The sequence below is a fragment of the Lacerta agilis genome, chromosome 9 (assembly GCF_009819535.1).
Source record: "Lacerta agilis isolate rLacAgi1 chromosome 9, rLacAgi1.pri, whole genome shotgun sequence".
Taxonomy (NCBI): Eukaryota; Metazoa; Chordata; class Lepidosauria; order Squamata; family Lacertidae; genus Lacerta; species Lacerta agilis.
In genome coordinates, this window is record NC_046320.1 from 47,568,852 (window position 1) to 47,594,343 (window position 25,492).

General features: G+C 40.1%; 1 protein-coding gene across 1 annotated transcript in view; it reads left to right on the forward strand.

The window, feature by feature from the left end:
• PRSS12 (serine protease 12) overlaps positions 1-25,492 on the forward strand; it is a 48,592-nt gene that overhangs the window by 15,339 nt on the left and 7,761 nt on the right. Inside the window, exons 3-8 of the mRNA XM_033159563.1 lie at positions 1,201-1,379; positions 3,907-4,057; positions 6,691-6,869; positions 7,184-7,325; positions 8,298-8,494; positions 15,016-15,157. Of these exons, the coding sequence (XP_033015454.1) occupies positions 1,201-1,379; positions 3,907-4,057; positions 6,691-6,869; positions 7,184-7,325; positions 8,298-8,494; positions 15,016-15,157 (990 nt within the window). The remainder of the gene's footprint in view (positions 1-1,200; positions 1,380-3,906; positions 4,058-6,690; positions 6,870-7,183; positions 7,326-8,297; positions 8,495-15,015; positions 15,158-25,492) is intronic.

Consider the following 25,492-nt stretch of genomic DNA (forward strand, 5'->3'; position numbering starts at 1 on the left):
CTGAGGTTGGTGGGGCAGTGTCCCATTTGCCTTCATGGAGCAGTTTCCATTGCCTATCACATCCCACAGAGTAAGTTTGGCTTGATTGTTCTTTTGTGTTATGGCCCTTTAAAAAAAACAAACAAACTGAAGCTTTATTGGGTTTGCTTAGAATACATGCAGTGTGATGTTAACTAGAGATTATTCTACTCTTCTTAAAAGAGTGGCCAGTTTGAACTGACTCTGAGCTGTTTTGTAATGTCTAATATTAATCTGCACATGCCAAACCAATTTATACAGATATGTGGATTAGATGAGATCAAAGTCCTGCCCATCTGGAGGTTGCAATTTTGCTTATGGTTTTAGCTGTGTGTTACGTGCAGTTTCTCTATCTGGTTTTCATATAAAAAGGTTTTTGCTCCCAGATTTCTCAAGGTATGAGCTATATAAGCTGCCAGCGAGTCCGCTTGAATTATCTGTTTGATATTAGGATGGTTTCAAAATGAGCAACTAATTTCCATATAAAAATGGAACACATGTATGGGCTCTCCTAGGCTGCTACCTTCACCAGAGTGTGAATACCCAGTACAATGTATGGAGAAGGCTGAAGAAGAGATGCTGATTCATGTACATTCGTCTAGAACCCTATAGCTGACTACAGTATTTGTCTAAAGAGCTCCTGGAACTAGAGCTCATTTGCTGTGCTTCAGTTTATGGGGCTTACCAGTGGCTTCTAGAATTCTCTATAGCATAATCCAGTGCACTAGTAGTATTTCAAGAGTGCTCCCAGTGAACCTTCAAGCTGTTTTTAAAATTCATGTACATTTAAAAGAGACAGCTTGGGGGATTGGCATGAAAGTTGCCTGTTGGGAAAGTTGCTGAAGAAATGGTCTGTCTCTATTGGCAGCTTTTAAAAGCAATATTGGAGTTCACTGCGGATAAGGGAATATTTAAAATAACCTATTTAATTTATGAATCACTCTTCATGAAACATCTCAGAGTGATGAATCATAAAAATATCATAAAGCATCAATAAAAAATATGAAAACAATTTCAGATCCAGTACACATGCATATACATAATATCCACTGAAAGGCTTAGTTGTGCCTCAGAAACTGCAGTGAAGCATGTGCTATTTAATTTGGAATAGTACATTAACAAGTGATTTCTAGTTATCTCAGTTGCCTTCCTCATTGCCTATGTTTGTTGCTTTTCCCACAGGGAGAGAGGCACAGCGAAGCACACCCCATTTTCTGGACCGGGCCTTATCCCTGTTTACTGGAGTGATGTACATTGCCATGGCGATGAAGAAAACATCTTACTTTGTGAAAAAAGTGTCTGGCAGGATGGAATGTGTCCTCAAAATATGGCAGCTGCTGTTGCATGTGGCTTTTCCCATGGTAAAATACAAGTACACATACATAATTTGGTTTTGCGTTATGTAAACAGCATAGTTATCTTCAGAGACGATTTAGTTTAAAATAGCCTTGTTGAGAACAGTTGGTGGTAAAGTAGTTAAGGGTGTGCTAAATAATAGTGTCATTATTCTCCTCCAAGTCGTATTTAATTGAGGCCTAAATACCTTTTGAACTAGCTGGAATTATTCCACAATGGAGATTTTGAAGTCAGTATCACAGCTTTAATGCAGAAGGTTTTGTATTCAGGGATTAGGATGATAGCTTCAAGGACTCCTTTCTCTCTTCTTTGGTCCTTGATGGTTTTCACTAACCTTTTAAGGGACTCTTCAGAGGAAGGATGGACATGTTGATAACAACATTCCCTTCTGGGGTTTTCTGGCAAGGCTGGACTGGACTCCACAGTGATTAGGTCCAGAGGCTAATGTTGGTGGCCCTCTGCCTTCTCTTTTTCTCTCTGTCTCCCTTCTACCACTTTTCCTCCTCCTTTTACCACCCACATGAAATTGGGTTGAGAATCGCATAAGATTGGGCTGAGGACTGTCTGCATACCTTTGGCTGCAGTTTGACCACCTGTGCTCTATGTAATGATTGCCCACCATCTTCTTGTCTGGGTCCTTCTACCTAAAGACGTGTTGTGGTGTTTCAGGGCACTTGCCTGCACTCATGACTGTGTAATACAATGGCTAAATCTTTGTGAGCTTCCTTAATACCTTTGAAGTTCTCTGAGCATCACTAAAGCAAACACAAAATTAAGCTGACCGGCACAATTCATTCTCTCTTGAGATCTAGACAAAAGTAGTTCAAAGCAGGACCCTTAAAGGTGCCTGAGATTCAAACCCCAAAGCCTGTAAAAAAAGATAGGGGATTCCACATGGCACACAGCACTATTCATCAATGGAAGGTGGAGGACTTATGAGGCTCACATTGCTGCTTGCAAGATGACATCATGTCTCCCTGAACAGCTGCCTGCACCTCCTTGGGAAGGCATGCCTCACCCTTTGAGAATGATGCCTCCAGAATACATTGTGTGCATATATGCGCTTGTCTAGGCCAAAAATACTTGCTGGTGTTGCAATTTGTCACCTTCTGAAAAAGTGCATTCTGTACTTTTTTCTCTTTCCAAATGAAGCATCATGATTGATGATATTCAAACCGTTCTGTTCCTCAGTGAGTTTGTCCAGCTAGAGGAGTGTACAGTACTGTACTGACATCCTTAATTATGTTACTGTATAGGAACTGCACAGATATGCAGAATATTTTTTTAGGGCTGCTTTATTCTTTGTCAGATCATCATATGAAGAGCCTCTGTGGCCTCTTTTTCCAGCCTCCAGAATATTTATATACAGGAGCAAAAATGTAATGCAGAAAATGATTCAAAAAGTCGTGTGAGCAGGGCTAGTCTTGGCTATGCTTAGAACTCTGCAGGTTGGTTCTTGCAACCACTTTACCTATGAGCAATCCTAATATTTCCTTAGCTACAAACAGGCCTTGTAATCCCATGGAGAAACAGTTGTATGCATATACAACCAGCAACTATTTCCACAGGTCAGGAGCTCTTTTTCTAGTCACTGTCACCATGTGGATTGCTTCAGCTGTATAAATGCACCTTTTGGCGTACATGGACATTGCTCTGTGTGAGTGTGTGCCAAATCATAGGTTGGGGTTGCCTGCATGGCTCCGAACACAGCAGTGCTGCAAATTGAAGTAACAACTCTCTTGAGTAAGACACAATTGTATGCAATCCTGTCGTTTGGCTTCTGCAACAGAACTTCCCCTTTCCTGTAGCCCCCAATATAATCTCAGAATCTGCTCTAGAGGGCTGGAGGACTATCCCGTTAAATTCTTGGGAATGCACAAACAGAAGAGAGGAAGGGGAAGTCATGCTGTGCAAGCAGAACTTGGCTTTTGCAGCACTGGTTAAAGCTATAAGTTTTAAAATGAAACCCCAAATTTTAATAGTCAAATAATGCAGAGGATTGAGGATAATACACATGGTCCAAAGTAACAGAATGTACATATGGAAGACCCTGGTTAATTTGTTGCAAACAGAGAAGGAAGCACAAGGGCTTCGTGCTTTCAATACTTCCAAATTTCCATTTTGACCATCACAGAGAAGAGCAACCTAGGTGTGATTCAGTGATAACTATTGTTGAGAATGCTTCACAGAGGCAACTGGCTAGCCCCTGTTTGGAACTTAAGCTCCTTTATTGTTATTCAGTTATAACAAAGGATCACTACTGATGGGGTTTCCTTCCCATCTGTAGAGTTTAGGAAATGTGGAATTCTTAGTTTCTGTTTCTGCAGTTGAAATTTCTGCTTTAGAGGAATTACTAACACTCCAGGCATGCTGTTGCATTATGCTGTTAGTGATCTGAAATGAGCCACAATATTACTAGGTTGTGTCTGTTCAAATTACAAAGCCTTTGCTGTCCATTTGGTAGCAGTTGATCACTAATAACTGGGAAACGAAAACTTCATTTCCCTCCCTTCCTTATGTGTTTCATTTCAGACCCTGATTTTATCCCAGTCCGACTGGTTGATGGAAGCAGTGCTTATGAAGGAAGAGTAGAAGTGTATCATGCTGGTCACTGGGGAACCATCTGTGATGACCAGTGGGATGATGCGGACGCTGAGGTAGTCTGCAGGCAGCTTGGCCTTGGGTTAGTTTCCCCACCCCAGTATATTGTATTCAGTTGAAAAAGAAAGCTAATCACTGCCAATGAACTGAGATGCAAAAGCAAAGTCAAATGCCTGCACCATGTTTTGAAATGGATCTGATACTTAGGACGGCTGAACAAACAAAAAATAGAGTCTTTTGACCACCTCAGGGTGTAACTAAACATTGCTGGTAATGTATAGACTCTAAGCTAAAAGGGCGATCTCATGTTTTGTTCTCCTCTCTCATGCAACTTGTAGGGATAGTCCATGTGTGGTGTGGTGCCACAGATGTCACTTGCAGGATCAGGAAACCTTAAGGACAACGATGTTACACCATGTATTGAGTATCCACATACCACCTAGGAAAAATCAGTAGCCAAGTGTGACACTTCTCAGATTTGTTCCGCCATGAATTTCATGTTGGCTGTAGGTTGTACGGTATATTGGAAGTAATCAGTGGAATTCACACATGAGGATAGATTTGAACCTCATGCCTGAGAGCTGCACAGGGAGCAGCCCCCTTGTGTTCAATAGAGCTTCTGAGGCCATTTTCTAAACACTACTCCCACTTCTGATGCTCCTGATATTGGGAATCTTTGGTTTCCAGTATGGAGTGAGGACTGCATCTGTGTTGACGAGAAGAGAGACAAAGGTTCATGCACATGCAGCATCACTCTTTTGAGCCCAGCCCAAATATACAATTAGTGTGCCACAGTTTATTGGTAATTTGTAATTTCAAACACATGCAGCATGCTAAAGTGGAATTACATTTACCTTACTTTGAGGTTGACTATAGTAAATTATAGTTGCCATTAAATATTCCCTATCCATGTGTTTTTATGGGAGCCTAAGGACTAGTGAGCTCAAGAAGAACAGCAAGATGCCTTAGCAGGTAGGCTCATCATTCCTAGACTGAAATTTACCATGAAAGGAAATATATAGTGGCTGGGGGTGGATGGGCTAGGAAGAGACGCCAAGCTGTGTGTGTATGTATATATATTGTCTCAGTTAATCCAGCTGGAAATGTTCTGCAAATTATAAAATAAAGCCTCTTGGCAATGACCTTCCTATCCTCTCACAGCTTTCACTTGGCATTACTGTGCAATAAAACCCACCAGGATTAGTTTGCCAGTGACAAGAAGAGAATACTGCTCATCTAATTAAATACTTTCTGTATGCTAACCCCTCCCCATTATAGCATATGGATTTCCAGCCTGTGAGGCACTGCATAAGTATATTTTCAGCAGAGCATGTAGAATATCCAGTTAGTCAGAATGCACCTATTGTAACGAGTGGAGATTAAGTCCTTTTTGTATCATTGGGTCTCCTCCGACTTAGTTGGACTCATCTTTGATATATTTTTTCTTCATTCCACTAATATAATGATTATTTAAATGGAATGTTTTTGAAATGTTGGTGTTACGGCATGTTTTTGATCTGCATTGTTTTACTGTTTTGTTTCTTTTTTTTAAAAAAAAATGTAAGCTGCTTTGGGCACACATTTTAATGTGCATGGAAAAGTGATATATAAATTAGAAATGAAAAGGGATGCAGTGCTATTCCTTTAGCAATGTAAGGTCCCCCCCCCCCCAAGCAAATAAGCTCCTTTCAGTAAACTCTGCAGGTGTGGCATTGAGGGTTGTTTCTTTGATGACCAAAAAGAGGCAAACCCCCCCCCCAAAAAAAACCCTGTTGAGGAAACAGGCTGATGTATTTGCTTTAAATTGTAAGAAACAAGAGCCTTTCTTCCAAAAGCAGAATCTATTATCCTTATATTAATTTATCTTTGTAAATCGCTATGAGACATTTTAAGTTTTTATTATTGATGTGTTGTTACAACAGGAAGTACATTCTTTCTTGCTGAATTATCTAATTTATCTCTGTTTTGCCGATCCTGTTCCCTTAATCTAGCACCAGCCCTTGTGTCTGCCAGGTCCTCTGAGTTTACGATACTCACTTTTGATAATCTCAACCTGCTTTAGGCTGTGGGCGAAGGAGACGGCCAGATGTCTTATAAACAGATTGAAAAACCGCAGCATATTTTTATGAGTCATGAAGGACATTAAGATAGAAGTTTTTTGGGAAAGTAATCTAAAAAGAAACCATGGTGTACAAATCACTGTTATGTTTAAGGCTGGATTTTTCAACTATAGATGTCATAAATGAGTGTCTGGCCTTTTATATACAAAATGAGATTTGCTTTGTACTCCCACTGTTTTCTTTACACATGGCCATGTTTTTCCTGCTTTTGGGGGTTATATCTCCTCTATTGTCTATTCGCCGTTTGTTTCATTTTTAAAAAAATGCAAAAATAGTCTTATTTTTGTCTTCTCCATACAATTGACTAAACTAAAGAAGAACATGAGGTGGAATATTTATTTTGGTTCTGTTATGGCAGAACCACTCTAATTTCCTGACAAAAATGTACACATTTAATGGGCAATGTAAAATCTATTGAAGGGTTCTTTTAAGAAATAAGCATCTTAAGTAACCACTCTGTTCATCTACTTGGATCAATATTGCTTTGGATTGTAGCATGTGTACCAAAGCAATACAAACCATTTCAGTAGCTAATTTAGAGGCACTTTCTGACCATTTACCATCATTGATTCTCTGTTTGTTCATGTTTGTGCAGGGGGATTGCCAAGGCATGGAGCCAGGCTTATTTTGGAGAAGGCTCAGGTCCTGTGCTGTTGGATGAAGTGCGTTGTACAGGAAACGAGCTGTCTATAGAACAGTGTCTAAAGAGTTCCTGGCAAGAACACAACTGTGGCCACAAAGAAGATGCAGGAGTTTCCTGCACACCTCTAGCAGGTAGGTAACAAAGGTTGCTGAAGTCTTAGAAGTCTATAGATTTTCGGTCAAGACGCAGTGAAGCCATGGGACGTGGGGCCAAGTCAGGGTGATACAACCATTTTGGGATTAAATTATGAAGTTGGATAAGAGCAACAATGGTAAATGTGCCAGGATTAGGCCCCTCTCCCCTTTTACTTTCTTATTAAACCTTGCAAATTACTAGTGTCTAGCTGTTTAACGAATCAGTTGCAGCATGTTTTATAGCACAGATTCTTCCCTCCCCCCCGAAGTTGCCTCTTAAACATTACTGGCTCTTATTTTTAATGTTACAGATGGTGCCATCAGACTGGCAGGTGGGAAAGTCAGCCATGAGGGACGTCTGGAGGTGCTTTACAACGGACAGTGGGGCACCATCTGCGATGATGGGTGGACTGAACTGAACACACATGTGGTTTGCCGCCAGCTGGGCTTTAAGTAAGGTCCATTTATGTGAGGAGGTTAATTACTTTGCAGATCACTGCTGATAATTTTCTGCAAAATGCTATTGTCCAGAATTTCAAAGGTGCCTACTTAACTTCACTGTTATGTCCTAATCAGGAGTAAATTTATCAGCAGTAAAACATTACTGGAAAAAATTCAACTAGGATTTAAAAAAAAAGGTTAGATTAAGAATCTTAATTATCTTGTTTTTGTAAAAATAAAATAAAAAATAAACTCGTTTCTTAGTTGTCTTTGGTTTGGGAAGGGGGTGCACTTTATCAATTGAATCAGTTTGCTACCAGTCTCTAGTTCAGCAGTCCATGTCTGAAGACAGTCCTACTGGGACAAATGTTTAAATTGCCAACAGAGCAGGCAGGTGCCAATTTTTAAAATGGGAATTGAGATAATCTGGGCTGGTGCAGACATAGCACTGTGCAATGCTATGGTATTGTACACTCCTTCCCACAAATCTAACCTTTGTGGTGTGTGTATTTCAAAGTATTATTTGCTGTATTAAGAAGGAACTCAGGAACATTGTTGTTGACTTAAATGCATAGCTGTCAACTTTCCCCCTTTTTTTAAGGAAGATTCCCTAATTCCGAATAGGATTCCTGACAAGAAAAGGGAAAAGTTGACAGCTATGTAAATGGAATTAGTCCTGGGAGGAAGAATTCACACTCCAGAAGGAAAGAACATGGAAAGTGTGTGTACAAGGCTAAGCGGTCAGCAGGATTATATCTATAGCAGCCTTTAGTGTCAGAGGGTGAAATAGAATTCTGCATATTATGTCAAATGAGTGGTTAAATGCTCTGCTGAATCAGGGCCTTTGTAAAGTAAAACATTCATGGATTTTTAGCAACAAGATGGACACTGGAATAATGAAATATTATTGTTTGTTTTTTATGTTGACCATATGTTCAACACCTCACTTGCAATACAAGTGCCAATCTATCCATGTGCAAACAGGAATGGGAAAAGTGTCTCAGAACACTACCCAGAAGAGAACATTGGACCCATCTGGCTGGATGACGTCAGCTGCTCAGGAAAGGAGTCTGCAATCCTCCAGTGTTCAAAGAGGGAATGGGGAAAGCATGATTGCAGCCACAAGGAGGATGTTGGGATAAGTTGCTATAGAGATATCGAGAGCCACAGAGCATCCCTGGGTAAGCTCCTTTTTGTAAATGCAAGCCTGGATACAGAGAACCAAGGGAGCCCAAAAGTGCTTTAGATTTGTTGTTCTTGAGCACCAGTCCACCATGCCACATAGCAATCCTTTAGGGAAACTGAGACTGCTTCTGATATGGCATAGGGACCTGCTCTTTAAAGGCAAAAAGTCTGAACTTTTGCTGGGCATATTGGAGCCAGTGAGTAGCCCTTTGGATCTTGGCCACATTCTAACTAAATATAGATCATTAAACCTTGGTTTATCTTCCATCTTGCCTCAATGGCATATTCCCCATTATTTAGCATGTTCAAGCTGAAATTAGCAATGTGTTTGCCATGTTGTATCGTGGCCCAGACCTAAACACCTGACTCAGTTCTTACCCTGATAACTATTTGAGCTAATCAGAAGAAGATACAAAGCAGCTTTCACGATTGGAAACAGAGAATATTTATACTGAGTATCCATTTTAAAAAGTTAAATCTGTTAAATTTAGAATGAAAAGGAAGAAGAGAGGTGCAAGAGCAATACAGAACAATGTCTGCCTAGTACAGGAACAAGCTCTTTGTCATGTAAATAGAGGACATTTTTAATATGGTTACCATAGGCTTGTTCTGAAGCAGTTGAGTACTGGAGCAGCTGAGTTTTTAATTTCACAGAGAACTAGAGTATTTTTCTAGTGAAGCATATGCACAGCCCTTGGTATGGTTGTAATGGTGAACTCCACATACCCAAGTGTGACATATAAATAGCCATGTGAATAAATCCTACCCATAGGTCTGAGTTTTCGGACAACTTGCAAAGTGAAAATTGTAACGTGAGAACTGTCTGGGAAGGAACTATAGTTATTCCAAAGAACAAGGAGCTTAGATCTTTTTTCTACCAAGGGTCAGTCTTCTACACAATGCATGCTATTGATGGGCAGGGGCAGATCCATGGAGTTCGCAGAAATGCATAGCTCTTGTGCACTCTCTCTGCCAGCCCATTCACCACTCTCTTTACCACCCCTACAATAGAGAGCAGAGCAAATGATTGGCAAGCAGAAGGTCCTAGGTTGAAACCTTGCCATTTCCAGTTAAAGGATGTTGGATAGCCTGACTGGGAAAGACACCATTCCTGAGGCCTTGGATGCTGTCTATCACAAGAGACAGTACTGGGCAAATATGGACCAATGAAGAGAACTTCATATGTATAATATAGCTCAACAGCCAGCTACAGGTGTTCAAAGAACCTTGACTAACCCCCAAGAATGGAAATGATTGATCTCATTTATCAACCCTGTTTATGAGGAGGAAAAATATAGGTTTCACCCTATGTTGGGAAATGGTAAACAGAGTCAAAGAACAGCATTTCAATGAGAATTAAACAGAGTAATGAAGATTAGGCAGCTTATAAGGAATTTATTTAAGAATTGCATCATGTCTTTCAACTTAACAAAGAGCTCTATTAGGCATATCTTGGTACCATACCAACTTTATAACTTGAGGCATACTGTTAAACAAATCATAGTGTTTACAGCATTATTGAACTAGAGTTTCTTTCCATCTTGCACGCTTTGCTAAATGAATTTCCAGTCATATTATTACTCTTTCCCTCATCTCTTTTCATTGCTATTCTTTTACACTTCTTAATATTCCAAAGCCTTTATTATACCAGCAGTATAATGTAAATAGTATTTCTGCGTGGGTGAGACAATGATAATGGGAACACTTAAACCCCAAATAGCTGGGGTTCAGATCATAGTGACCATTCACATAGATATTAAGTGAACATCTGTGCTGCTCTGTTCATGAAACTATGGAACTTAACCTGAGCTGGAAAGGGTCCAATATGGTTAAATACTGCCAGATGGTAAAATTCCCTTTGGGTACCTGAAAATTGTATTAATTTAACAGTTGTGAATGAAACATCCAAGTAGTAACAAGCTGGTTGAGAATAAAATCTGCTCCATTTTACAGCTAATATCCTGTGTTGCTGCTCAGGTAATATGAGTAAAGTCTGAACTGAAATTATATTCTTGTAGAGTAAGCGTTTCTGGATGATGTCAAAAATGAGGTGAAAATTTTGAGATTTTGGATGCTGTCATAAGCACTGATGTTGCACAGCCTAACCTCCGTAAAAAAAAAATATTTTTTTTGAAAGAGGTTAGGCAAGGCTGCTACAGAAGAACCACTGATATAAACAAATGTTACAGTAATTAGATTATTAACTCTTTTCTTATCTATTGTAATATATTTGGCTGGAATGAATCTCATAAACAGTTCCTGAAGTTTAAGAAAGATTTAAAGAATTGTACAGTTATGGGAAAAATCTGACTATGCGGCTAGATTAAAAAAAAAAAAGCATTAAGACTTGATTTTTGCAAATATTCTTAAGAACCTAAGAATTGCTTTGCTGGATCAGACTGAGGGCAAAACATACTGCTAAATGTCTGGCATGCAAGCTGCATCTGGATTCAACCCCCCCCCAATTAGTTATGGCACAGGAACACAATTGCCAGCAGGAGGTTTCCCTTCCTTCTCAGCAACAATTGGTATGAAAATCTACCCCCCCACACACACACCCCAGTGTAGCTTTGATGCTTGAAAAGCCTTCCATTGACATCAACAGCCTCATGGGATGATGGCTGTTTTCTTCCTGATTGTGGCCAGGGAGGGAAGGAATAAACCTTCTGCCTCTACATGCTGATAACATTTGGGCCTCCCCCAGGGTTGGCCCTCCAATGAGGCCTGGTGAGGCAGCTGCCTCAGGCAGCAGGGTCCACTGGGGCAGCTGATCCCAAGGTCAACATTTCTTTCCTTTTTGTTCCTCATGTACATCTTCCCTCGCCCCTTCATCATGGGTGTGGGAAATGACATTTTGTTTGTTTTTTTGTTTTTTATAAGAATTTATTGGCATTTTTCTATAACAACATATACCCACACCCACACCTACAATTAAACAAATGCAAAACAAATATAACAAATACAAACAATGTCAAGTTTCTTATAGCATCTTTCTAAAAAAAAAAAAAATTTCTATTTCCATATCTTGACCATTGACTTCCCCTGCCTTTTCACCTTCGATTTTATATCCTTAATCTATTTTATAACCATTTCTCCTGAAAAAAGAAAAAAGAAATTAAATTCAATTATATAATTACATTCAATTATCTTTTCAACATTTTGCTAAAAATGCATCACCATAATGATACCTCATCATAATTCTTCTTAATTTAATCTTATCGATTTCTTATCTTAATCTACATCTTAATCTTACTCCTCTTAATCCATAAACTTAAACCACTTAGATTCACTTTACTTATACTCCACCTTCACAGATCTTCACAAATCATTCACATCAAGTCTATTTCTTCTATCCTTAAGATTGCTGCTAATAACATAAAAACTTGAAATATCTCCTTTCATGTTCAAATAATAGTATAACAAAATATTGTTGACAGTGTTCACCCTCCGATTTCAATTTGCCGTATCAGGCTACTTTAAGTTTTGTTTAATGCTTCACCCCACACCCCCTCTGTCCATTCTTCTTCTCCTAGTGGCATCGGCACTGAACATCCATGTAACTTCCCTCTCCCAACGTCCACAGATCCAGGCACAGTCCAGACCTCTTCTTGCCACGAGTTCAGAGGTGTCCATCTCATCATCTCTCAGCTTCTTCGGTTCTTTGTAACATTCCTTTTCTTCTTGTAGATACCTTAATTCTCTGTCCCTGGCCCCCGAGCTCACACCTCGGGGACTGGATATAAAAAATCTTGACGTCGCCTTGGGGCTGCCACCCCCAGAAAGCGAATTTCTTCTCCGAAGTAGCTCACTCATTTCTCTCCATCTTTCCATCCACCCTCTCAGCTCATTGGCAAGGCATTCTTCAAAAGTGTCAAAAGTTTTAAAAGCCTCCTCTGTGGGCAATTGGTTCCCTTTCAGACCCCCACACAAGACTTTGACTTTTCTATAAAGCAGTTCCACCTTCAAGGCAGTGAGTCTCTGTTCATCCGTTAGTCCAGAGTTCAATACCAGTTCAAGGACAAAGCCCAGCATACTGGCAGAGGAGGAGGAAGTGGGTGTTATATTTCTACTCCCCTCTTTGTTCGACGCCATTTTTCTGAGCTGGAGCGCAAATACCGCAACTTTAAATGGAGATATTTTCCTCTAGTTAACTTCCCGAAAAAAGAGTTTGCCAGTCTCATGTGTCAATTTTAAATACGTTGTAACCAGTTCTGTAGCAGTAATCACTCAAATTGGTTACATTCTTCAGCTCGAAGGGAGGGAGGCAGGCTGCCTTTCTCCTTCCCCCCGGATCGTTCCAAAAGCACGATTTCTAATCCGATTCTTTACTCACGACCACCGGGTTCCTTTAGCTCCATTCTTCACAGGTAGAACTTAGACGCTCACCGCGGGCTTTGTCGCCGCATTTGCATCCCGGTTGGGGCATGTCCCCGAAGCCCGGCTCCGTTGTCCCTTCACCCCCACTCCCCCCTTACGGGGGGAGCGAGGGAAGGGTTCGGAGCCTCCGCGGGCGCTGCCGGGGAGCCCAGGGTGCGGGACGCTCTTCCCGCACCCCAACCGGAGCCCCGCTTTGCGGTAGCGGGGCTCCTAACCCCCGGGATGGACAGGGCGCTTCGGACCCGAAGCAGCCCTCGACCACCCGGCGATTGCGTCGCCGCCGGAAGTCCGTGGGAAATGACATTTTGGGGTTTGCCACAGGTGCCCAAATGTCTTGGACCAGCCCTGGCTTCCCCACTCTTGTAATTGGTTAAACCAGAAAAACCAAATGTAGTAGCATGTAATCTATACTTTTAGCACAATGTGCATTTTGGCCCTAGGAGAGGACCCATCTAGTTCAACAATCCATCCAAATAAAGTGCCAGCCAGCCCAGATTTTCATCCGTGGGATTTATCACGTGTAGATGACGTGCAGGGTTGCTTCCAAATGAGTCATTTTAATGTGCCAGGGAAGTGCTATTAAAGGATCCTTTCTTGTGTTGAAGCTGTTGTGTGACTTTTTCACCCTGTACTCACTTTAGAACTTCAACCACGATCACTGCACTGTGGCCAAGTGTAGTTAGAGCTGTGAGCTGGGTGTGCAATGATGCAGGATGAGTTCCAGTCAGCCTGGATATACTCAGCCTGCATATGTTAAAATGTATATAATAAATTCAAAGGCAAGGATAATGTGACATTTGCTATGTTTGATTTCAATATGCGAGCAATTGTTAGTTTCATCTGTTCTTTCATCTGTTAATGCTCTGTTGTGCATTAGGAAAATGTAATTTGAGCTGTTGTGCAACAATAATACATTATTAATAGCAGAAGACCTTGCTATGACACTGGCTGCTAAACTCCTGAGGAAACGTAAGGTTAGAAGAAAAAGTATTGATTGCATTTATGAGTTCATTGAGTAATGATGATCAGCCTTTGGCTGTAAAGGCCTTTGGGAATTGGCAGTCTGCCATACCGTTCTTCAGAGAAGATTAAAGTGTAACTGAGCCAGTCAAGGTTTTCAATTCCCTCTTACCCAGGAAAAGTTTAGTAGTACTACAGAAAAGCTTCAAACAAGGGAGTGTCCTAGATATGTGCCAGGAAACAAACTACAAAACAAAGCAGCTATATCCGATCACGGAACTGAAAGGGGTTTGATTGGAGCAATCATAATGCACATCTTCAACTAGGCTCTGCCATATACACCAGCCTTCCCCAACTGGATGACCATCCAATATTTTGGACTACAACTCCCATCAGCCCTAGTCAGCACATGTGCTGGCACTGGGTTGGGGGAGGGTGATTTAGACTGTGGGTAGCTGACTGTATGTTTGAGTAGCTATCCCCATAAAAAAACAGCAGCTCATAGCTCGTTAAAAAAAACCCTAGAATTCCAAGCAGGAGGTTGTAGCTTAAACTTCTGGCTGACATTCTCTCTTTGTCCATGAAAGAGAGGAATCAATCTGTGATCCACACCTGGCACCTGAAATGGTACAGTCTGGCAACATATTATTATGAATTTGGGGGTGTAAGACAGCATAAAGTCCGGATCAAGCTAGTGTCAGGATTTAATTACATTCTCCACTGAGACAGGATTCTTTAAACTGAACACCTGTAATCACTATACCTTTGCTTGCATCCATGTCAAAAAAATGGTGCACAATTTTTGCAGGAAAGTTAGCTTCCTGTGTTACATTCCTAAATCCTTCACAGACTATTTAGTAACGTTTTCTCCCATTCACCCTGTGACCTCTAAATTTGGAAAAGTGGAATAGATTTGGGAAGCAGCAGACTGAGAATACCGGCAGGTTCTTGTGGATACCAGGGAGGAAATTCATTTCACATTAGAGTCTAGATTTGCTGAACAAGTTGACATTGATGCCATACAAGTTACAAGACTAAAATGCTTTCATCACTGGTGTACAAACTGGAATGCTTGAACCTGAGCCCCATTTGACAACTTTCCTTCAGTGTGATGAAAATTAGCTAGGGTAATGGTTCTTGCTACTATTGCTGTGTGTTAACAGCTGTAACTTATTCCCAGGGCCTCCTATCAGATTGATGGATGGTGAAAATAAGAAAGAGGGCCGCGTGGAGATCTTTATCCATGGCCAGTGGGGGACAATTTGTGATGATGGATGGTCCGATAAGGATGCAGCTGTGGTATGTCGACAACTTGGCTACAAGTAAGAGAAGTTATTTAATAGTCCTTAAATACTTTTTCTGGTTTCCATACATTATTGTCCATAGATTGTGCAAGTTCATAGAATTAAATGTTGGGCCCCTCCAGACTGGCGTTTATTGTGGTGTGGGTGTATTCGGCAACATATTACTGACACAATGATAGTACATTTGTTCTGCTTTATTAGTTGTTTTGTGATGCTTCCCCAGTACTAACACATTATTGCTCTTTGGAGGGGCTGAAGCACAAGAAAAGTGGATTAAAACAACAACTAAGAACATTTGTGGCATGAAAAGTTGTGGGATTTCAGCAGCAAGCTGCAGGATTTGCATTGATTAGAAATGGAACTAGATTCAAATACTGTCTATTCTGGCGTATAAGACTACGTTTTAATCCAGGAAAAACTTCTCAAAAGTTGGGGGCCGTCTTATATGCCGGGTGGAGAATCTGCGGTCGAGTATATCTCAAACTCTGTATTTTAACTGGAAAAGTTGGGGGTTGTCTTATACGCCCAGTCGTCTTACACGCCGGAAAATACAGTAGTATTGAAGGCAGGCTCACAGATGGCCACCCCAATCGCATCATGAGCACAAATCATTATGCAATGAAAAGTACATCTGGAGGGGACCATTGACCATTTAATGTGCAAATATTAATCTTATTTTGTTTGTTTGTTTGTTTAATATGCCACCCTTCATCACAGTTATTTGGATCACAATTAAGACCCATTGAAATCAAATGCTAACATCACCCCCATTTATTTTAGTGGGAATAAATCATGACTAATTTAGTATTGCTGCAATCCATGGTTTTCATTTAATTCTATAACATCATTATTAGTAAGGCTGCACTCAGCTCTGGTGAGTTATTTGGGGTGGGGCTGTTTCTTTGAACAACAGACCTCACTTGCAATATGACATATTTCAACTTGCCTTTAAAACTCCATTCAGTTTCAAGGCAGGACTTTACACTGTGTTATAAAATAAAGCAACTTTTCTGAAGAGTTTAAAATACTTTTCATACTGGAGCTGCCAAGGAGCTTTTCTGCAGCACAATATAAACAGATTTTCAAAACTTGCCAAGAGTATCAGTGCAACAGGCTTCATATGAAAGAAGCATAATGTAGTTTATATGTTGCTCATGTGCCTCCCGTTAGATTAATTCAATGCCTTCTGGTGCTTGATCACAAACTGTAGCAACATTTATGGGGCATTTCCAAACAACAAAAGATGACAAATTTAGTAGCATGCATGACAACACCAGAAGGCATTGCTGGTAATTTTGCCTGAAACCACAGGAGAAATGACCAGCAGATGTAGTACAATTTGCATCCTTATTTTCATAATGGCAAGCAGACCAAGTTGCCCCCATGTATCACTCAGAGAAGGAGCTGCAAGGAATATGTTTCCCTTTCCCTGCAAGGAAGTATGTTGTTGTTGTTCAGTCATTCAGTCATGTCCGACTCTTCGTGACCCCATGAACCAGAGCACGCCAGGCATGCCTATCCTTCACTGCCTCCCGCAGTTTGGCCAAACTCATGTTAGTAGCTTCGAGAAACACTGTCCAACCATCTCATCCTCTGTCATCCCCTTCTCCTTGTGCCCTCCATCTTTCCCAACATCAGGGTCTTTTCCAGGGAGTCTTCTCTTCTCATGAGGTGGCCAAAGTACTGGAGCCTCAACTTCAAGATCTGTCCTTCTAGTGAGCACTCAGGGCCGATTTCCTTGAGAATGGATAAGTTTGATCTTCTTGCAAAGAAGACAACAGGCAAGGAAGTATACTGTGTTCCAACTGGTAGCTGCCCAGGGACTTCAAAGATTAAGGGAAGCATGTTTCTATGTCTGTCACTAGGCAAGGCAATCTGGGCCACTGGGATGCTGCCTCCCCTGCTTTCCTGCCCCATCCATTAGCTACTTCAGTGCTTACTTTACTTTCACCTCCTGATTCCCTTTCCCTTTCCATTAAAAAATAAAAAATCCTTTTGTATCATGGCAATAAATTGTGAGCCTGCAGGCAAGGACTGCCCTGTCTTTTAACATATACCGAGCTTCTAAAATCCTAAAAAGCATAACAACAAGTCTATCAACAAGTTGTTAAAATAGCAAGTGACACAGTTGTCTCTACCTTTATTTCTGGACATAGCTATAATGCAAGAGTATGGTCACAGGATGCATGGCAGAAACTTTGAACAAGCTTGAAGTGTGATTTAGCAGGAAAATTTCATTTTGCTGTTCAAGATACAGCGCTCCCCTAAGTCCTGTGTGACAGTCAAACTGCACATTATTTTGGACACGTAGCCTGCAGCTGCATATGTGATTTCTCTTAGTCAAAGGTAAGTGTGGAGGCCCAGGTCTAGATCAGAAGCACGGTGCATGTGGAGGGGAGGTTTAATCCTCCCTTTCACCAGCTGAAACTTCTACCTGCACCTGGCCCCCAGACCAGCAGTTACTGATAGTAAAATACCTCCCATTCATGCCCATGGGGACTTCTTACTATCAGTAACAGTTGTGTGGGGAGGAAGGAGGATTAAACCTCCCCTCCCCATGGTAACTTTTGAGTAAGAAAAAAAGTTGCATAAATAACTGCAGGCTACATACTAAACCTCTGGTAGCGGCAATGGGATGATAATCACATAGCAGTTCTAATAAAAGAAAAAAGTTGCATTAAAACAAATGCCTTTCAAAATACCCTAGAAACATAATTTCAGCCTGAAATAGTGAACATATTTATGTCATTGCTTACATAATTTTCCGGTTTGTTTTTCTGGCACAATCAGCTGGTTGGAGAGTTTTATCAGCTATTCAGCAATTTCATGTCATTTGCCTTGTGTTATCTTGTCTTTCCCATAGGACCATGTTTAATACATGATGAAGACTTTTCCTTCCTTTGTTTACACATGCTAAGTTATGCTGTGGGAAGTAATATTTCTTGCAAGGGAAAAGAGGGGAGTTTCCTTCTGTTTCCACACATTTTTGTTGAATGTCCAGGTTAGCAAATATATTCCTTCCTTTCACACAGCTAGTGTTCAGTGTGATTACCCCCAATTTCCAGCTGTTTCTAGTTCAGAAGAACTGGGCCAGATGCCTCCAGTCATCATCAACATATGATAAACAAAACAGGCAGGGTTTAAGTTTTATGCAATCAGTTGCTGTTAGCTGAATTTCTCAAGTGTGGTAGAAATTTTGAGTAATTGAGTGCTTAAATACTCAGGAAAATTGGGCAGCAGGACCACAACAGAGATGTGTTGCGCTGTTGTTAGCAAATATTAGATTTTAATATTTTTTGGTAGCAAATATTAGATTGCAGAAGAAGCAAAAGACTGTATATAAATTCTTGTGCCTCGATACAAGCTTATATAGTTTCCCCCAGGAATGCTGTGCATGGGATTGTACATGTGCTTATATCTCATAGGCAGGATTCGGGGTTTTTGTTGTGCTCACTTTTCATTTAATGTGCCTGAGGAGTTTGGGGCGTGTCATTTGTTCTCTTCTTCAAATCTCTCTGGTGGTCAGCATTCAGTACCACCAGAGAATCAGTTGAGAAGCCTGACTGGTTTATGTGGAGGTTATAGGACATTCACTGCTTGTTGAACATTCATCCTGATTTGGTTGTTGGGAGGTTATATGACTTCCTAGTTATCCCACACTTTCTAGTGCATTTCCCCATTGCTTTCCTTAACACAAAGAGTGGGCTTGTTGTACCAATGTGTGCCCAGAGTCCTTTAAGCCACTTTAATTGAGCAAACTTACATGTTCCAGTATGCAATGGAATCCCTCCCACAAAAGAGTGTAAGTCTTGCAGGGACCTAAGCCAAACATCTGATGACAATCTTGTTTTCATGTGAACACTGAAACATAGGATTGGTGTATCTTCAAAACTGGCTTTCTTAAATTCAGCAGAGAGACAAATTGCGTATTGCCATGAAATGCTGAAAAGTCCAAAATGCTACTATTCATGCTACATTTTATTAAATACAATAATGGAAAAGAAGCTTGCCCAGCTTTGAGGAAATGTGATTATAATAAATTCATTCTCTTTTTAAATTCCACTATATATCACTTATGTGGTCTAGGAGTTTCAACATTTCCCAAGAAAAACAATCTAAAGCAAACAGATTCCTCACCTTACTTATGGTGGCTCAGATATAAATCACAGCTATGTATGGAAAACCTAGAGGGTTTTGAGGTTTCTTTAAATACCATTGATTTACACTTGTGCCACTTAAACTGAAGAAATTAATTCATTTGGTCAGAATCCAGAGAATTTATCAGCATGCATAAATACTTACAGTACATTTAATGAATGAAGCACACAATCCTACTTGGAGAAGCCAGAAATTGAACCTGGGACCTTTCACATGCAAAATATGTACTACAGCTAAGCTACAGCCTCAAATGCATGGCTGCCATGAAAATTAACAGCCCTGTGTCTCGTGACCCCCTTCCCCTCCATGGCTATTGCATCTAATCCATGCCTCCGTAAGTTAGACAGGTGACTACTGTGGACAGAATCTCTTCTGCAATGGCACCAAGACCATGTACCTTCCTTTTTAGGCATATTTGCCTGCTGCCATTATTATCATAAGGCTAAACCTCTCCTATTCATCTGAGTCACTGATACGCTTAACATTGATTTTCTTATCGTTGCTGTGAGTCTTTTACATTTTATGTTTTTCTGATGTTTTATTTTTCTTTCCCTGCTATTTGGTTTTTCTGTTTCATATGTTCTCAAGTTAGATTTGTTTTATAGTTGGTAATTATATTGTTGTATCTTTTGTTCAGAAGTTGGCTTGAGAATCAAAATGGTGGAAAGCTGAGGTATAAATATTTTAGTTAAATAGAATTTACTTGTGTTCAGATGTCATGACACTCGGTGTCCCCACCAACCTCTGCTGTTGGCAGCCAATGACATGCTGCAGGCATGAGCAAATGCTGAATGCCAAGACATGCATAAGTTCTACTAGACAATGCAAAGGTTGAGAGTGGTGATTAGACCATGTGGAGGTGCTTGACGCATGGCCACCATGCATTCACATAATGAATCATTTGTCTTTGCTATCCAAGCCTAAAACCCTTTTGATCACGTAGAACAGGGGTCCCCAAACTAAGGCCCGGGGGCCAGATCCGGCCCAATCACCTTCTAAATCTGGCCCGCGGATGGTCCGGGAATCAGCGTGTTTTTACATGAGTAGAATGTGTCCTTTTATTTAAAATGCATCTCTGGGTTATTTGTGGGGCATAGGAATTCGTTCATTATTTTTTTTCAAAATATAGTCCGGCCCCCCACAAGGTCTGAAGGACAGTGGACCGGACCCCTGCTGAAAAAGTTTGCTGACCCCTGACGTAGAACTAACTGTGTGGCTCTGTATTGTGTTCTTTGGCATTAGATTGTTTTTTCTGGAAGAATACTGAAATTTGTAGATTGCATCAGTGGAATGGAAAAGAAACGTTGGCTGCATGCATGATTGCCAAAGTTTGGTAGACTTTCTAAATATTAAGATGATGTTCCATAAAAAATAAATCCAAGTAACTGGACTGAAAAGCTTATAGATTTGGCTGTCTTCCTAAACCTCAGTTAATATTTTACACCTGTACATTAGTGAGCTTGCTGTAGTCACAGATAAATATTTATAGTGGGAAAAGGTAACATAAAATGTAGTAAGTACTTTTGATATCATAAAAATGTCAGCCAATGAAAACGTGACCAAGGCATAGCAGCAATGGAAAGAACATGCATGTGTTAAATAAACAAGGTTATAAAGTAAACATTATAGCACAAAAACACTCCTTTGGTGCTTTAAATTACAACACCCTCTTATATGTGATGGGGGAATACCTGTGTGTAATTTGGGCATGTAGTGGAAATTTATTCTAATACCAAATGTTCTTTATATGTCCATTGAGAACTCTTTATTTTGAATGTAGTGTTGCTCTCTAAAACTATTACAATCCACATCATGTTATACTTTATTTACCAAACAGTATCTAACAGAGAGGAGCTTCTATCTAGATTAAAATCAGAGTGAAGCCTGCAATCCTGTATATATTTACTTGGTACTATGTCTCACTGAAATCATAAAAGCATGAATAGGAGTTGTTCAGCTCAAACATGTCTGTCCATGGTTTGCTTTGAGATGCCTTATATGGTAGCCCAGCAAATACAGCTGGGGCTTATGAAGAAATCCATGTTACGTAGGAGTCTATCTTAAGATAACATTGCACAGGAAGCTCTAATAACAAGGTCTCTTGTTCTAGCATGAAATGCCCCTAGGTTTTCAGAGTAAATGAAATCACTTTTCTTTATTAAGCAAGAGCCAATGTTGTTGAACATTGCTGTGTTTCTGGAGATGCTCCACATAATGTCGTATTAAGCAATATGTAGTTATCTGGATTTACTCAATGGCCATATATGATGGTCATTAGCATGAAAAATAAATATGGAAGGGCTCTGAGTCTTCTTGGATTATGATATATACACAATAATAAGTTGTATTTAATGATAGATTCAGGAATGGCTGTTCAATATGAACTAATTTCCTTATGGTACCCGAGGAAATTGAGTTGTTAAATATCCTCGGATGGATCTTGAAAAGAAGTGCTTAACTTTGGATTCCAGCAGTAGATGTAACTTTAAAAAGGTCTCCTGCACTTTGTCACTGTCTGGCAGACTTAGCTCATATATGGGGGAAAACAGCTGTCAGGGAGTTGAACATTCCTTGCAATATCTGCAATCTATATAATTGTTCTTGGGTGAAGGGGGGTGAGAGAGAACTTGGAACAAGAAGAGGCATGTAGTTTGTGGCTAACGAGTTAAACAAATAATCTTCGGTCCATTTTGTGAAGATGAACGGATAATGCTGCTTAAGGTCATTATTCTTTGGGTTTCCTTGCCATACACGTGCAGCTCATACAAACTCAAATTTCTAGGCTCTTTCATTATTTGTTATGGACCATTGGGGTTTTCTGAAATTTCGTTTGTATTTGTTTTATTGGACTTTTGATTATCCATTTGTCCCTTTTCACAAATAAGTTTTAAAGTGACTTGCAACAAACGTAACATTCAGAAATGTAATACATAGCAAACTATCAATTAATACAATACATCTAACTAAAAGGGTTCATCCACAATAGTCAATTGTATATCTTGCCCCATCCAAAAAAAAGATGGACTGCTAAACTAGCCCCGAAATTGCAACAGTATTGTTGACCAATGCCTGGGAGAATAAAAATGTTTTCACCTGGAGCCAAAAAGACAACAATGTTGATGCTAGGTGAGCTTCTTGGGGAAAGTGTCCTACGAGTAGGGACTACTGAAAACCCCCCATTCTCCTTTCCTACCCAAACCTCTTCAAAGGTCTCAGCTTAGTAGTATTTTCATCTGTATTGTTGGTTTTAGTGTTGAACTGATCCAATTGACCAGGTGTGCAAACTCTAGGGGGACGAGGTATCTTCGCCCCCTTCAATATTTGTTGGAAGGAGGCTGGGCTCCTCAATGTTGAGGAGGCAGATGAGGTTGAGTGTGGAGCCAAGTGCAGCACACCTTCAGTGACTGGCTCCCCCTTAGTGCTCGGTCTCCTCTAGACATTGCAATGACATGACATGACCTCACACGTACGCAATGCACGTTTGGGTCCTGTCAATATTGGGGGCATCTTGGTGTCTCTGCAACTGATTGAATTGTATAAAAGAGTTGCCTCTGATGTTAGTTGTACTAGAGTATACCCATTTAAATTTATGGAGAACACTTTTATGGAGAATAACTTAGGTCTATTGATTTCATTGGACCTACTCTTAGCAAAACTTAGCTGGATACAACCAATATGTTCATGTCACAGGAACTGGTGAAAATTTCATCTTATAAAACTTTTTAATGTAGTGCACTGGATTTTTGTTTTCATAGAGGATATTTTAAGCATGCTTCAAACCATCAAGGCATATACTGCTGCACAATCCTATTTAACATCTATACAAAACTGCCAGAAGCTGTCATCCAGAGTTTTGGGGGTAAAGTATGTTGACCACACCCAGCTCCCTCTTGCCATTCCAGCAGAATCAGGAGAGGCTGTTTGTTTAAGGTGTTGGTCTATAAACTTAATATGAATCCTGACAAGGAGGTACTGCAGATTGGTGGCTCTGGGCAGCAGGAAAGCTATATGCTCTGGAGGGGGCAGCACTCCCCCCCCCAAAAAAAAAGAGCAGGTGTGTAGTTGATTCCAACTTATGCAGGTGAAGAGGGAATGATTTTTACTCTGTAGGTCATACAGTTCATAATTTTAAGAGTTGATATACTGGTAAGCCAATGTATTAATTATGACTAAAGTAATACTTTGGCTAATATTAACTTCATAAGGACTAAGCAAAATGGCATCTGCCCTTGAAAGGATCTTTTTTAAAATAAGCAGTGCTGTCTGTGATAGTATATTTTGGGGGGATGGGAGGTAGTTTTCACCCATAAAAACTGCTTGCATGACTTGCCTAATAATTTGCAAAAGTCAGCAAGTCAGAATGGATGTCTCCCTTACTACAGTAGGGTTGAATTTATCAGCCTCTTGAACACTAAAAAAGGACATCTGCAATGCACATTTAGATGCTGAGATTGAGAACTCTCCATAGAACTGTGTGTTTTATTCACTTAGATAATGTGGACATCCTAAGAGAACACTATGATTGCAGACTGGTTTCCTGTATAGTAAGTGCCTTATACTAAGGTTTATAGCCAATCTAGGATTGGCGGGGACAGCAAAAACATTTTATAGTATATTTCCCCAACTTCAAATTATGCTGTGTGATTCCTGGCTGAGAAACAGTGAAACTGTAAGAATAAAATAATTTTAATCCTGGAGTATTCATTTCTTTCTGTTTATACAAGTTGGTTGGAAATGGGTTTAATAATGTTGGCAGATGACACAAGTCTTTGTAAAGGACACATGATGAAGCTTGCAGTGACCTATGAGTACACAATAAATTTGATTTATAATTGCTCTCTGGGAAAGCAGCATCTCACATTATATCACATTCTTCCCTTACAAACTGATAAATGTAGAATTGATATTATATGATACTCAACCATGGTTATGAAGCAATTGAACATGAAAATGTTAGATTTGACCAAAGAAACAGTATAATGGGCTGGATCCAGACATGACTCCCATCAGAAGTGGGGAGGTAACTTTTGTTGATTTTAGACTAGTGTGGGAATGGTGCAAAAGTTGACTTCTCACACTTTGCCACTGGAACCATGGACAGAAGGAGCTGTTCAGTTTGCAGAAGCTGAAGTATAGCTACTCTGATGATACAATATGTCTCCTTATTAGATACCTGTAACCTAGCTCCTACAAGCAACAGATGAAATGGGAAATCTGTTTTTCAACTGTAGCATTGCAAACTGCAGATAGGGATTGGCATGTCTGAAAAGGAAAAAAAAAGTCCCTGCATATAGAAAACTGGATGTCAGAAAGAAGGGTTCTCAACCAACTTTCTTCCTGGCATGTTAATTTCTACACGCAGAGGATGTTTCATTTGGAGGAGCATTTAACCCTCTTGCAAGCCGAAGTAGTATGCCTCAAACATAAGTTTATCATCTAATCGGCTGCTTGTGGCGACTGGTGTTGCTAGTGTCAGTACAAAATTAAATGGGCTTTTGTTGGGGCCCTGTATACCGCTTATTAATTATTTGATGTGCAATATTAATCATTTATTTTGGAGTGCCTTATTTGTAGGGAAGGTTTGCAGCAAAATGTAGCATAAGGATTCTTCCCTGTCTGAACGAGTTTAGCTTCCGAGAAGAGTCACACTATAAAATACATTATTTTTAACTCACACAGCTGCTGATTTATGCAAAGATTAAACGGATTAAGGAAAATATATAGCTTGCAGATCCCAATATGTTGCAGTTGAACCAGTTTATGTTGGATATTATGATGTATGAATACTGCATAGCACTGTGCAAGGATATGTGATGTTTTATGACACAGCCCTAAGATCTGTTGGGCTAACGAAAAAGAAGAAGGAAAGTGCAAGACCACCAACTGCAATATTGTATTGACAATGAGCTGTTAATGCAGGTGGATATGTTGACCCATTTCACACATCATGATAAACTGTAGTTAATGCTTAGTGTAAATGCGCAAGAGGCTCTCTTCACAACACTTCTCTAGCCAGTAAGAGCAACATAGCATGATTCCTGACTTAGTGTTATGGCCAAACTAGGGATCATGGTTTGTTGTGTCCAAACAACGATTAATAAGCAAAGAACAAACCTTGGTGTAACAAAATATGATCTCTGGTTTGGATGTAATGCTAAGTGAGGAATTGTGGTTTGTTGGACCTGCTGAATAAGA